The sequence below is a fragment of the Girardinichthys multiradiatus genome, chromosome 2, assembly GCF_021462225.1.
Source record: "Girardinichthys multiradiatus isolate DD_20200921_A chromosome 2, DD_fGirMul_XY1, whole genome shotgun sequence".
Lineage (NCBI taxonomy): Eukaryota > Metazoa > Chordata > Actinopteri > Cyprinodontiformes > Goodeidae > Girardinichthys > Girardinichthys multiradiatus.
The window spans coordinates 32,631,609-32,645,895 of NC_061795.1; the positions used below are offsets into that span (position 1 = coordinate 32,631,609).

The 14,287-nt window shown below is 38.4% G+C and overlaps 1 protein-coding gene across 6 annotated transcripts in view; it reads left to right on the forward strand.

The window, feature by feature from the left end:
* The window catches only part of wnk1a (WNK lysine deficient protein kinase 1a), a 36,350-nt gene that overhangs the window by 325 nt on the left and 21,738 nt on the right, over positions 1–14,287 (forward strand). For 4 of the 6 annotated variants that reach the window (XM_047348035.1, XM_047348069.1, XM_047348061.1 and 1 more), the window contains exons 1-4: positions 76–226; positions 3,041–4,274; positions 13,150–13,322; positions 13,694–13,914. In XM_047348035.1, the coding sequence (XP_047203991.1) occupies positions 3,480–4,274; positions 13,150–13,322; positions 13,694–13,914 (1,189 nt within the window). In that variant the 5' untranslated portion in view covers positions 76–226; positions 3,041–3,479. Of the gene's footprint in view, positions 1–75; positions 227–401; positions 524–3,040; positions 4,275–13,149; positions 13,323–13,693; positions 13,915–14,287 lie in introns of those variants that run through there. The other 2 variants (XM_047348052.1, XM_047348044.1) reach the window with 2 other exon arrangements.

Consider the following 14,287-nt stretch of genomic DNA (forward strand, 5'->3'; position numbering starts at 1 on the left):
ACGCTGGCTGTGTTAAAGCTTTTTCATAACATTTAAATGAATGAACGGCAGCAAAGAAGGTGGGTCTAGCTTTTTTAGGCCATTAGCAAGACCCGCCTAGCTAACGTTACATGGCTGGGGTAGCAGTGGCGCTTTTTGTCACCGCCTTTTCAACCGACGTTCACACCGGGTGAACGTATCCGGTGTGGCATTAAACACTCCGGGATGGAAACAGGACTTCGATACGGTAAACTTGTGACCTATTTTATCTTGATACTGGTTTGTAAATGGCTTTGAACGAGAGTCAGCTATGGAGATAGCTATGTGGCTGTTTTATAGTGTGGAACAGAATTGGAAAAAAGACGCAACGCGCAAATTAGTCATCGTTGGTTGTCGTTTCCCTGTTAAGGGATTAGCCGACGCCAGCTAACTAGCTGTGTGCTAGCTGCTAACAAAGAGCCGTTGCTTCCCTTCGCTTTGTAATGTTGACTCGATGTTGCCATATCAGACGGCACGGTTGTCATTAATACAACGCTAAAAACACGTATGTATTAAAAGGTTTAGTTCAGCCATTCAAATTTGTATTATTACGTTTATGTCGTGTATTTTGTTTTTTGTTTTTTATATTCGAATGGAAACTGCAGCTACAATTTATCCGGTTTCTTTCTGTTATTATGGTTGCCTTCGTTGGCCATAGCTGCAGCGGTGACAGGAAAAAGGTGATTAATATGTAACAATATTGTCACTGCAGGTTTGCACAACCATATCAGAGGACAGGATGCAAATCGGTTTCTGCTATTACGGAAATAACGACTGAAACGGATGTTTATACTGAAATAGGTCGTGGTTTAATTTACAAAGAGGTTTAATTGATGTCATAAATTTTTGCTATGCTCACAGTGTTTACAACCCTCCCCAGAACATAAGCAATTAATTATTTCATTATATCACCCGATGGCTGTAATTATTACCTGTCAGATGTTTTCCGTCAGCCACGTCTGGCCTCTAAAAGTGAAGCACCAGTTTTACCAGAGGTGAAGTAATGTGTTTTTTTTTTTTGTCACAGTTAAACAAATCTCTTGACTATGACTTAGAAATTACTTTCAAATTGTTGACTTTCGCAGGATCTTTATTCATAATTACAAATATGATATCTACATTTTTGAAAACATGAAAAAAGATCAGTTGAGCCAACTGTATTTCCCCCCCCCCCCCGGGTGCTCCTACTAGTTTTACAGAAACAACAATTTCAACAGTACTTAAATGGGTAGATTCATTAATAAGAAAAAAAACGACAACATTGAATTACATTTAACTACTACAACTAAACTTATAATTCACTAGGTGCTTGTTTTTTGTTTTGTTTTTTTGTCTTTGCTGATTTTGATTGTTTCGGATATGATTTTGTGCCATCTATACTGGGATGTTTCATACCGACCATACTTTCATTTACATTGCCCTAACTACAGGAAAAAGAAGTACAAGGTATGGGCAGAAACCTGTGCCATCAGAAACTGAATCTGAATTGCTCGGACTGAATCTGTATTTGCGTGAATTTAATGGTTTGGAACTGAATTTATTTGGTTTGGAAATGTATTTTGTTGTACTGAAAATACCCAGATTCACAGATGTCAAACATATCAATGCAGGGAAACGCAGACTGATGTAAGACAGGCGGTACACTATACTACTTTGGCATCTTTAGCTAATAGATACAGGTAGCATATTTGTTACAGTTCAAACCATCATTTGTTTATATCACGCTTCTTTTAGTTGGTCATTTGAGTGGGTGATCGACATCCGCCAAGCTCATGTAGCTGCACTGCTCCTGCTCAAAATACTGTAAAGAAAATTTAACCTGATGTGAAAAGTAAATCTGTGTGTGATTACTCTGTGGCTTTCCCCAAGGCCCCCGCAAGTGTGACACAAAAAAACTTAATTTTGACATATTTATATTTGACTGCAATCTGTGAAGATTATTTGATTTCTTTATTTCTTCCAAAAAAAGAAAACCGCTACTGACATGATCAAAATCTATATCTGTAAGATAACGAGGGCTTCGTGAACATCTATCAGATGCATCAGTCATATCTGGGTACTTTTTTTGAAAGTCTAGATTCAGTATAATATACTCTGTCACCTGTTTTAAACAGCATCAATGGAGGTTTTGCCCAACATGAGCAAGGATGACCAAAAATCAGCTGTGAAAGTTTGACGCAATTCAGTTTTCTGTTTTGTTCTGAGCTTTAACAAGGCAGGCACTGTCTTTGGGGGACAGATGATACATAAACTAAATCTGTTGCCTTTTCTTTTTGTGCAAAGTTTGGGGAGAAAATTGCCCATTACCCAGTTGGAGGGGCGTGTTTAAGCAAAGGAGATATTTTTACAGAAATCTACACACTTTGAAATACTAGCAAAAAATCTGAGTGTTGTAAGTTGAAATCTTTCCACAGCTGAGAGAAAATAGATAAATGTAAAGTCAGTATAGAAGCTGGTAGTTGCAGAAAAAAAATAATCTTAAAGAAGCAATGAATTTAGTGTTTTTTTTTTTTTTTGCTAGCAGATTTAAAAAGATATTTCATCCATGCTGTACTTAATTTGTTGTCCATAGACTATTGGATTGTTGGATGACTTTTAAAGTTTACTCTTAGCCAGATGATTTAAAAAATGACTTTTGCTACTTAATAACATTATTCCGTTGCTTGGTTTATGTCAGTTGACAACATGTTGTTACGCTTCATTTCACAGCCAAATGGATTGTATTTTTAATTTTCTGTAGAAACCCCCCAGCAAGTATCAGTAGGTGGGAGCAGCCTTAAATTTCCAGAATCAGATTTATAATTGCATAACTAACCAACGTAAAAGCTTTACACTGGATGTTCATCTGGTACCATAATTGTATCTAGCAGCTATGTGTTTCAGGGGTTAAGAAAGGTTAAGTCTATGTGTACTGTAAATTCTACTTCATGCTAGTCGCTACAAATCTTGTTGACATTTGACATGATGTTTACTTTTGAAATGTGTCAGGCATAACTTTTTTTGTTTTGATTCTTTGTTGCAGAACAAAGTGGACTGGAGCGCATTCACACTGTTTGCCCAACCTGCTTTTGCCCACATTGGGGTGATTGGAGGCTGTGCACGCTTGGTCCTTACTAGTAATTCCTTATGCTTGAAAGAAGCAACACGCGGTGTCTTACAGGATGGATGGTGTGGACTTGAAGAGACTTTTGTATCAACATCAACGCTCTGCATTCTGCTGCAGTGTTCAGTCTTTTTCTATTTTCAAGAGAACACCTCCCATTTTGCACCCCCAGTCCCTGCACTATATATATAAAGACAGTCTTTGAGGAATCAAACGGAAAGCACAAGATAGATCTCAATTTAGCTTTTTCGTTTTTGAAGAGCGGTTCATACCACCTAGCCAAGCCAGGCAGACATGGAAGTAATGTTCTTTTAATTTTTGTTTACTGTACCCTCTTACTCTAAGCCTGGGTGGTGGGATGTCGGAAAAGCCAGACGACAAAATGGTGAAGTTCCTAGTCCCCCCGCAGAGAAGCGGAAACGGCCCCAGTTCTGGTTCAGATTCGATGGTGGGTGACTCCCGGCCGGTGGAAATGAGACGCCGACATCACACTATGGAGCGTGATCGATGTAACCCCGAGCACCGTTTTTTGCGTCGAAGTGTCATCAGTGATTCCAATGCCACGGCACTCGCCCTTCCTTTACCCAGCAAAATCCCCATCCCATTACCTCCACAGGTTCAACGTCAGGAATCGGTCCCTCCAGATCACAAGGCTGCTGGTACTCCTTTACAGAAGGCTGAACCAAGAAACGATCAAAGTGAGACGTCTGCTGACAGTGGCAGAGAAAAACAACAGGGAATCGATATTGAGGTTGCCAAGGTAGATGTTTTGTCTTCGGCTCAACAGGCTACTGTTGTCCAAGACGTTAGAGATGGAGAGATGTTGGCAGAAGCTTCCACTGCACCATGCTTAGAGGCACATTTCCCAAGTCACAGTGAACCTGAGAGCGTCACTGAGGTGAAGGTTTCTCCTGAGAATGAGGGGGAGGAGGAAGATAAGGACTCTGCCAGGGCACGAGCTGAGGCAGAGCAAAGAGAGGCTGAGAAAAGAGTGCAGGATGACATCGAGGAGGCAGAAACTAAAGCAGTGGGAACATCACCGGACGGACGATTCCTAAAGTTTGATATCGAAATCGGACGTGGCTCTTTCAAGACTGTCTACAAAGGCTTGGACACTGAAACCACAGTGGAGGTGGCATGGTGTGAGTTGCAGGTAGGCACAATTTTAACACTTGGTGTATTGGGCTTTTAAAACAGTATAAATGTAATTTCAGCACTTTTTCTTTACTTTAGAATAGTATATATCTGTCACTTAGTGCTTGTTCAAAGATGTTGGGGTTGTCCTCTGTGCAATGAGGCCTTAGATGATCTTTGTGAATTTGTGCTACTTTGAAACAAAATCATCTTCATCAATTTAGTGTCATGCACCAAAAGAAATATTGTGATAGCGGGTATATAAACATGAGTACTGGAATTCTGCAATAGTAAAAAATGATGGCGATATAAAATCTAACAAAAAAAAAATCACATCTCTTTTTTTCATCTGTCATTTCTCTGTGAACTTTAGGATCTCAGGCACTGCTATCTGAGTCAGGTGTGAGCATCTACTGTGGCAAACTCCGTATAACAGGCTGAATATATTATTGTAATGAAAGTGTTAATTCATGAGACTTGGAATAAAATAGTATTACTATGCAATAATATTACCGTTAAAAATACAGCTTCTAGTGGATGTCCTAGAGGCTGTTAGGCCAAAGCTAGTGATCAGCGTGGCTTTCATTGGAAGGTTTCTGCAGGTGTTAACATAAAAAAGTTTACAATTATTTATTTACATTTTAAGCCTTGAAAATCTTAAAAAGCCCAGATTTCTCATACAAGGTCCTAAATGAGCTTTTTAGGTCTTAAATTTCTACATTTGTTTTTTCAATGCATGGGCTTTATTTATTTACTTTTCAAAGTATACTTGATGGCATTAATTCGTTCTGTTGTTCTTACTGAGAAATGAAGGCGTTATCAGACTTTTGACCAAAAATACAAAGCATGAATTTAAGGCCAGACATTCAAGCTTTTCGTGAACTGTTAAAAAAAATCTTTTTGGAGAACAAATCAAAGCAATCTTGGCAGTTAAATTTGTATATTTAACAACGTTTTTCGTGAAATCAGGGATTTCAGTAGTTGAAAAGCCTGGCAGTGATGGCTGTTGTGATGCTTACTGGGTTTGAAATTGCTGAAGCTAGGTAACCCATAGGTGTAAATGGACAGTCACATACCAGGACTAAACAAGACCAACTTTGGTGAATAAACTTGTATTTATCTTGTTTAAAAGATGAGGAAAAGTAAATATAGGGTATTAGCTAAGTTAGTTATTTTGTATAATGCAAATAGATCTAAAATCAAATTCAAAATAGTCCTAAAAAGGGTCCTAAAATTCTTAAGTTTAACTCATGAAAACTTGCAGAAAACATGTTATTGGATAAATAGGTTAATTCTTGTGTTTTTGACGTAGTAAAGGAGTAAACCTCTACAGTGGGGTTTGGTTAAATTGATTCATCTCCTCCTTGCATTTTGCTGTCAGCTTTAAAGCCACTGTGTGTGATATAAACAGTCAGTAAAAATGTTTCTGTGTGATATACACACCCTGGAAGCCAAGAGCATCCAGCATCTTATACATTTGGCATCCATGACTACAACAGAAGTATTCAGGACTTTATAGCAATTTACACACTTCCTATTGAGCTGCAGTGAAAAAAAAGGGCTTTAGTAAGGTAAGGTAAGTTTATTTATGTAGCGCTTTTCAGCAACGAGACACTCAAAGCGCTGTACATACAATTACAATACAATCACAAAGCAAATAAACACAGATACAGACACAAAAAAACAAATCAAATGATAAATTCAAACAAGTGTTAAATTGTCTTCCAACTGTCATATCCTGTGAATAGGTTAGAGCCAGGATGATTTCCTCCTACTTTGTTACCTGAGCGCCAGCCTCTGTAATTTTTCTCCTGATAAAATAAGCATTAGCATCATTTCCTCTTAGATTGCTGTAGATTGAACTGTTCATCCGAGCATGGTAAAAACTTCCTTGTGTGGATTCAGCCCAGTCCATGGTGGCTCACAGGATATGGTTATTGTCTTAAATAAAAGGTCTCTGCATCTGAATAAGACATTCTACTAAATTCTGGACAGCTAAATAGTAAGGGAATAAAAATAACAAAGGGAATATTTGCATAACCGGATGATTGTCCCATTTTAAGATATAAAATAACATACATTTTTGAAGTCATCTGAGCCCTGCCTTTCCGAACTAAATAGGCTACAAAAAGAAACTGTTTCACAAATTTGACCTTTGACCTAGATTCTTCGTAGTCTCTTTTAGACCCCACCTTTTACCTATAAATAATTCTGTATAATTGTAGCCCTGACATCTGTCCTAGCTGCTGTATAGTCCAACCTTTAACCTCATCCACCACGCGGACATTTGGTGTAACTGTTGAGCTTTTACCCTGTCATGACAGCGATTGGCCTTCACACAGCAGTGGATTGAACCACAGTCTCACAAGCAAGCTGGTTTGAGAACAATGTTAAGATTACAGACATGTGCCCCTCCCCCCCGCTTACAGACCAATTCGCACGCATGCTCAGTGCCTTCCTGTTGCTAACGCTTGTGTGAATGCAAAGCGGGTCACATTCCTTGCTGAGGAATCTCCTGTGTTTAGCACAGCAGGCCAAGTCCTGCTTGTAAACCATCAGTCCACTTCCCACCCTTTTAGCTTTCTCAGAACGGGTTTAATTTATATTTGCAAAACCCTGTCCAGAAAAATCCACCCAAGTAATCTACATGTTCCTGCTGGGTATTCTGTCATTTTCCACCTTGATTGCTCCTCTTACTTTAAGTTACCGTTTGTCAGAAACGATCGATTGCCATATTGAAGGTTAAAGTGAGACAAATGCTGCTTTTTAACATTGATAATTTAGATTTAGGGCAGCCTTTAATTGCTATATCCAAGTACACATTTGTTAATTTAATAAATGCCTTTCTTGTTTTCAGCTGAAAAGTCTTGTTTTATAAAGCTGGCCCTTTTGATGCAATTACATTCACGGTGGAACAGATGCACCTAGGTGGACTCCTGATGGGTATCCTGAGTAATAAGTCTCTATGGGTAGCTTGCTGAAACTGTCTTTTTGTAAAGGATAGATGGAATTGCACAAGATCTTGATGCAGTAATAATATATGGACAATGTGACCATCTGACTGCAGGGCCTGTACGATCAACAAGAGAATAATTTTGCATCTACAGCCAGCGAACTGGCTTTTATTTGAGACATTGAATAGATTTGGACAATCATTTTAATAATCTTGGCTTTAAGTACATATTTTGGAGAAAAAAAGTGGTATGAGAGAGATGCGTGTGCACATTATGAGTAATGCTATGTATTTTCATTGTTGAGTCACACGCTGAGTCTCTTTGACTCCATTGTCAAAGCACTTATTGTTTTGGGACTTTTGTTTGGGATTATCAAAAACCATGGTGTGAAAGGAGAGTAATGAATCTCTGGGCTGGCCACAAAGGTAGTCGGAAGATTGAAACAGTCTGTGTCCAAGAGTTATAGCAAATAACGTGTCTCAAACCCACAGCCCTGACTCATTAAAGTCTGCTATGCCCTAACTGGCTGATTTGAAACTGAAAAGTCTGACTAGTGAGCGAACTATATCTACGTGCAACCATGTCTCGCTAAACGCAAAAACCTTTGGAGTGGACACTATTGCTGAGTGAAAAAAGACTCAAACTTAGTTGTTGTTTGATTGATCTTTTTAAAACTGAATTCCTAGGAAGAACATCGATGTTAGATGCTATTTTAAAGGAATCTGTATGTTCTATGACAAGTGGAGACATTTCTGTGGTTCGTTCAGTCTGTAAGAGCAGGAATTTTAGCAGATAACAGGAAGTGTTACAGCAGTGTTGCTCTATTTTATCCTCTTGAGCTTTCAACCTCAATCTGTCATAGAACATGCTGGATTTGGAAATGTTGGCAGCTGTTTACAGATCTCAGCTTTCTACATTTTCTAGGGAATTTATTCTGTTACAGTAATACTAACTGGACTAATCATTAAAATAAAACATCCCAAAGTCAGTTAAAAGTTTCTTTCTCCCTTTTGACACCTCATGACAGACATGCCAGGAATTGGCCACAAATGTCTGATCTGTGCATTTTTGGTTGTGAAGTACAAAACCTAGAAACTAATCTTGTTGTATTTTCTGTAGTTTAACACCTAATAAAAACACAGACCTTAAGCATTAATAAAAAGTCATTTTAGCACTGACTTAAAACAAGCTCACCACTCGTTTTCCTGCTGTTTGTTTTAGGGTGACTGTTAAACAAATGATTTCACAAACTCCCCTTCCCTCTCCTCAATCTTCAGCTAGTTTGACTACAAACATTGTGATTAAAGCTGCATTGTTTTAAATCTGGAAAGCCAGTTTGTCACAATCCTCAGGAATTTCTTGACCAACTCCCTTCTCTACTCACTCATGACCGCACTCTTTGCTTTGTATCTCATGTTGCAGGCATGTCTGAACAACAAGTAGGTCACCAAAGAGAGGAAGTTGAGGGAAAGGGGAATAAATTTAGGAACCTCCCCATTCCTCCTCATTCATGCAGTTTCATATCTTCCACTCTATCTCGCCAAGTCGTCCTCCTTCAATACTAACTGTAGCCATACTTTATGGATTAAGAAAATCTCAGGATTTCTTCTGAGACAATGGCAGTCTGTCCAACTGGTTGTGCGAACATGCTGGAAACGTTCTGCTGTACTCAAGTAGAATAGCGTAGTGATTTATCTCTGACCTCCATGGTTTGTTGTTGGAAGTTTGACCATTAGTGTGAATATTCTTACTCGTGTTTTAGATTTACGTTTTTTCAAATGTATTGTTAAATTATCAAGTAAAATACAGTATTAGCATCCTGAAATTAGAGACATTAAAAGAGCATTCACTGCAGAGTAGTTAATCTGGTGGGTTAGTATTACAAAAATGATTAATTTTAAGCAGAAAGGTGAGTTTATAGGATTAACTGTTAAGTACAGTCCTGGTTCTACCTCTGACTAAAATATGTGGAAAACCATGACCTTTTAAAACCAAATGCCCTTAATGACTAACCCAGCTTTTAAGAAAACAGCTGTCGTTACAACAGCAAGCAAGAAACTGATATGTTTTTAGCATTTATTTGTAACGGCAAAATATGGCCCTGGTGACACTGTGGCAGGGAGTACCAAAAAAGTGGGTTTGAGTTGTACACAGCTGTGCAAGATACAGTCTTTAAACTTTACAGATTGATCAAAGAGATTCAAATTAAGGCCAGTCTTTGAGGGTGGTCTAACCTCTTGTTACAGAATAAAGGTCCAAGGTGTAGAAGAAACACCCAGACATTTTCATATTATTCTCTGGCTCAGCAACACTTAATCTGCAAGCTGTTTTAGAGAAACGGGATCGCCTGGGGATCACCCGACACTCCGCTTTTAAAACTTGGGGGAATTCCATCTTTACCTCCTTCAGATGGTGAGGATTAATACAAAGCAAGGTATATTTTTTACTTCTGGCTTAAATATTTTATTTGTTTTGCTGGTCTTTAAAAAAAATTTTAACCATGGACTGAACATAAACTTAACAATTTACAGTTACTTGATGACACTGTTTCTCCTCTGAAATCTTTTGAGCTACTCTGGTATGGGCATGGGTATGGGTATTATTCATTCAGGTCTGAACTAAATCTGCTGATTAAATTGCGAATATATGGAGTGCAATATTTATACAATATATTCCAAGTGTTATGAATGTGCATTTCACATGCTAATGTAAAAATGTGCCAGTTGGATAGAGTCTGACAGCAGTAGATGCTCCCACTGGACACAAAACATTGCCCAAAATGCTAAAGGTCACAGAGTGATGGAAGCATGGATGAGAGAGGAACGAGGAAAATAGGCGCATATTGCACCTGATATCATCATCGCAATATTTACCTTTTATCACCATGGTAACATTTTCTAATGTCGTGCAGCCCTGGTCTGAGCATACCTCTTGTCAGTGAATGAGAGCCGTACGAACGGCAGAGACACAAATATGTACTATTTTTAGCTCAGTTGAACCAGTGTCCACTCAGAAATACAGTTTTGACTGTAGCCTTCCAGGGGGCGATAATTTGCTGCTTTGCACATTGTCAGTGTAGAAGAAGAAGGTTTATTTTTTTCTCTCCAGGAAATCATTGCACTTTTGTGTCTTTGTGGTTCCTGAGAGATCAATTATGAAAAATTAGGAGAACTACATATCTCTCCTCGGTGGATTTCTTTAAAACACGGATTGTCGTCATAATCACAAAACTAAATTTTCTGTGTTTGGTGCAACCCTTTGACAGGTAGTTTCCCGTCAGCACTCAGTTAGTGGTAACAAAAAAATCTGAACTGCACGTACACGTCTAGGGAACCGTAGCGGACCTAGTTGCTAAGCAAAAGGTGACCAAATTTGCGTCATACAGACTTCAGGGTTGAGCAGACATTAAAGTGATGTGGGAGGTATGAGTTGGGTCCTAGGTGAAATGAGACATGACACTATGGGTTAGATAAGGATATTAGATGTTTATAGATAGATAATGAGCTATTGGGACAGTGCGAACCTTGAATAGTATTTATGTTTTAGAGCATATTGTTGTGATGAAGAAGAGAACTGTCATTGTTGAATGGCATCAACATTGATTAGTCTTTACTCTATAACTGGAAAAAAGACAACAAATTACACATGCAGTTCATGTTGATAGCAGACTTAAAAGAATGTCATTTTTGGGAAAATGACATTTTAAAAAGTAGGATTGTTGACTGCTAGTGATGGATATTAGGACTTAATCTGTTGGGATATGGATAACTTTTTACTTCTTTTTTTCAGGTTTTAAGCTGTTTTGTCAGTGTCTGAATATCTTTCCTATCATTTGCTTTGTTTTTATCAATGATTATTTATTGATGGTCACATTTTGTTCAGCAGCTCTCATCAGCAATATCACATTTGGTAAAGATGGCCTGCCTGGACCACAACCAGAGAGGAGTTTTTGCCTGTCACAAAGTTGGTTAAAGATATGTTCTTATTGGTGCCTTTAGTCAAAATGTGATTAAACGTGCTGCATAGTACAGAAACAGCCAAGGAGAGAACAATGTTGGTACAGCCAGGATTACTTTATTAAACTCTGCAATACTTTATAAACACAACTGGTTCTCCCTTGACAGGTCTTATTTTAACAGCATAAAAATCTGTTAAATGTTACACCTGTGAAATGTGTTTGTTGGCTTGTCTTGTGCTCACAGTTGATCTGCAGTTACAACGTTTCTGTCACATGTCACAGCACATATGGCACACTATTGGTGAGAATACAAACTAATTTACACGGAGAAACTGTTTTAAAACAGTGAAGCCATCAATTATGGATTTGTCTCTTGAAGCTTTAGCTTTAAACCAGTTAGGTTTAAACGTCATCAGTCCTTCAGTGTTTGCTTGATCTGTTGGATTATTTATGATGGCCTTTGCCTACAAGCAGTTCTCTCCACTCAGCCATGTAGTTGAACGGTGAATGGGATTTACATTGGATGAAAATTCTTATGATCCAAAATATTATTATTATTTTTATTATGTCACACAGGTTGTATATGTGCAGAAATAAAATTTCAAATGTTAAAAACCCTGTTCTGTTGTTATTCCCTCAGATGAAACCAGACACTTATTTTAAGATAAAATAAATAGAAATAATTGTTTTTCAGATAATGCAGATTAGCTCATTAGGAGTAAATGGCAAGATTATTTATCTGACTTTCTGTCTTCACTTTTAATTAGTTGAAGGTGACGAAAGGTGGCAGGATGTAACTGTTGATTAAAAGAAATTGGGCTGTTTACATTTTTGGTAAATGTATTCGTGTAATCTCAGATTTGCTATCCCAATCCTGTCTGTAGGTGTTGTGCACAGTCGTGGAGCTTTGAGAATATCTGGGTGTGCTGCTGTAGATGTTTCGCATATTTGTTTTGACATAGTGAGCAGAGGAGGAGGGGAACCGTGGCCCCACTAGATAAATAGATAAGTTTTCTACAAAGTAGGCCAGTTTCTCTGGTTACCTGATGCCTCACACACACTGTTTCCTGGTGTTTCTTTGTCCAGTGGCCCCTGACCAGCTCATCCATTTTACCCACTTCAGCCTCCCAGTTTTGTCTTCCTCAGACATCTCCCCAGTTAAAGCTGTGATATCTGCTTACTTTTTTTTTTTTTTTTTTTTTGGTCAAGTAATGTAAGTTTTCTCTTCCTTGAAGCCAAAAATGAATTTTCCTCTTCCAAATGGATTGAATCTTCTGGAGAGCTTGGCTTGTGGCCAAGTGTCCAGGGAGTTGAGGTCTTTGGCTGCAGTTTCACAGGGCGTGTTCAGCGGGTTTACAGCTCTCTGGTCATGCCTCAACTAAATGTTGGACATGCTTAATTTTTGGGGGGGGTTGATGGACAGAACCTTAAAGGGTTCAAGTGCTAATGTGTTAAACAGTTTATTGATTTTAAATGTTGCACCACTGGGAAGGTATTGCTATAGACATTTCTATTAGTTACTGATTGATCTTAATTTTGTCTTATACTCTATTAAACTCTCCATCTTGTAATTGTGTGAACCACTTTGGGGCTTTCCTTTGCTTAGCGCTTTAGATAAATGAAGTAACCTTTCTCAGCGCTTCCCAGCTCTTTTGTAAATCTGAGTCCTCCATTACACTTCTAATTTTGCTTTGCAAAAATTCAAGGCCAAACCCCGACACATTCTTTGTGTTTTCTCAGCCTTTGCCAGAGAAAACACAAATGCATTCCTCTGCCCACAGCTGCTCACAAGTACATTTTTGGTGTATGAAGACATCATATCCTCTGTTCAACTATTTTAAAGTGGAATTTTACAGTATTTATGAAAAATGTAATCAGTATTGTTTATATAGTCAGTGTAGCTTTGTACATGCATAGCTATGAATTGTAGTGCTGCTGAGTTTGTCAAATCGTAAAATATTTCCTTTTCGTTTGGCCTTTAGGACCGTAAGCTGTCGAAGACAGAGCGGCAGCGCTTTAAGGAGGAGGCGGGGATGTTAAAGGGACTTCAGCATCCCAACATTGTTCGCTTTTATGACTCCTGGGAGGGACCTTCCAAAGGAAAGAAGTGCATTGTTCTGGTTACAGAACTGATGACCTCTGGTACACTCAAAACGTGAGTCTCACAGTTGATAGGTTTAACAATGTGAACAGGACTTTTGTAAAATAAACAGAAGCTAATATTGAAATCAATAGAACTTCTGTTAAAAGAAGTGTGTTTTAACTTAACTCACTGTAAAAAAAATCAGCTTTTGAGTCAAAGTTTACTTCTGTTGCACACTGAAATAGAAAAATGACCAAAACGTTGTACAACGTATGAAGAATTTCTAAATTGTTTCACATTTTTAGTAAAATTTAAAATGTTAAGCAAGTACTCAAAGTACATTTGCTTTGTTATTTGCTTTAACAAGAAGTACAAAGAAGCGCACGCATTCGTCGTTTTGTCCATCTAACGGATCGTAGAAATCATGATTTGTTCTCTTGCAGATATCTGAAACGGTTCAAGGTGATGAAAATTAAAGTGCTGCGTAGCTGGTGTAGGCAAATCCTGAAAGGACTCCACTTCCTTCACACTCGGGCTCCTCCGATCATCCACAGAGATCTCAAATGCGACAACATTTTTATCACAGGCCCAACGGGATCTGTCAAGATTGGAGACCTGGGACTGGCCACACTGAAGCGAGCATCCTTCGCCAAGAGTGTTATAGGTATGAACTCAAAGTCACTCCAGCCTCCTGATCTCTGTGGGACGGTATCTTTCCTTTAAGTTTTAATAGTATGTCTTTATGAAAAGCTATACTTTTCTGACAATGTGGATTAAAAACAGACCACAGTGTTTCAGCTGTTTCTCAAACAAACCACAGCTCAAATGGAGGCCAAATACTGTGGCAGATTTGCACATAGCCTTTCCTCCTTGATCCATGTACAGAGCATTTCTGTTCTATGTCTGTTCAAAAGAAGTCTTTTTTCCAGGCATCTACTGACTGTAAGTAGCGCCTAATGTTTCTCCTACTTTTAATTTTTACTATAAAACATAACAGTAGTTGTCATGCCTTCTTTCAGGCTTTAGGCATTTGTGTC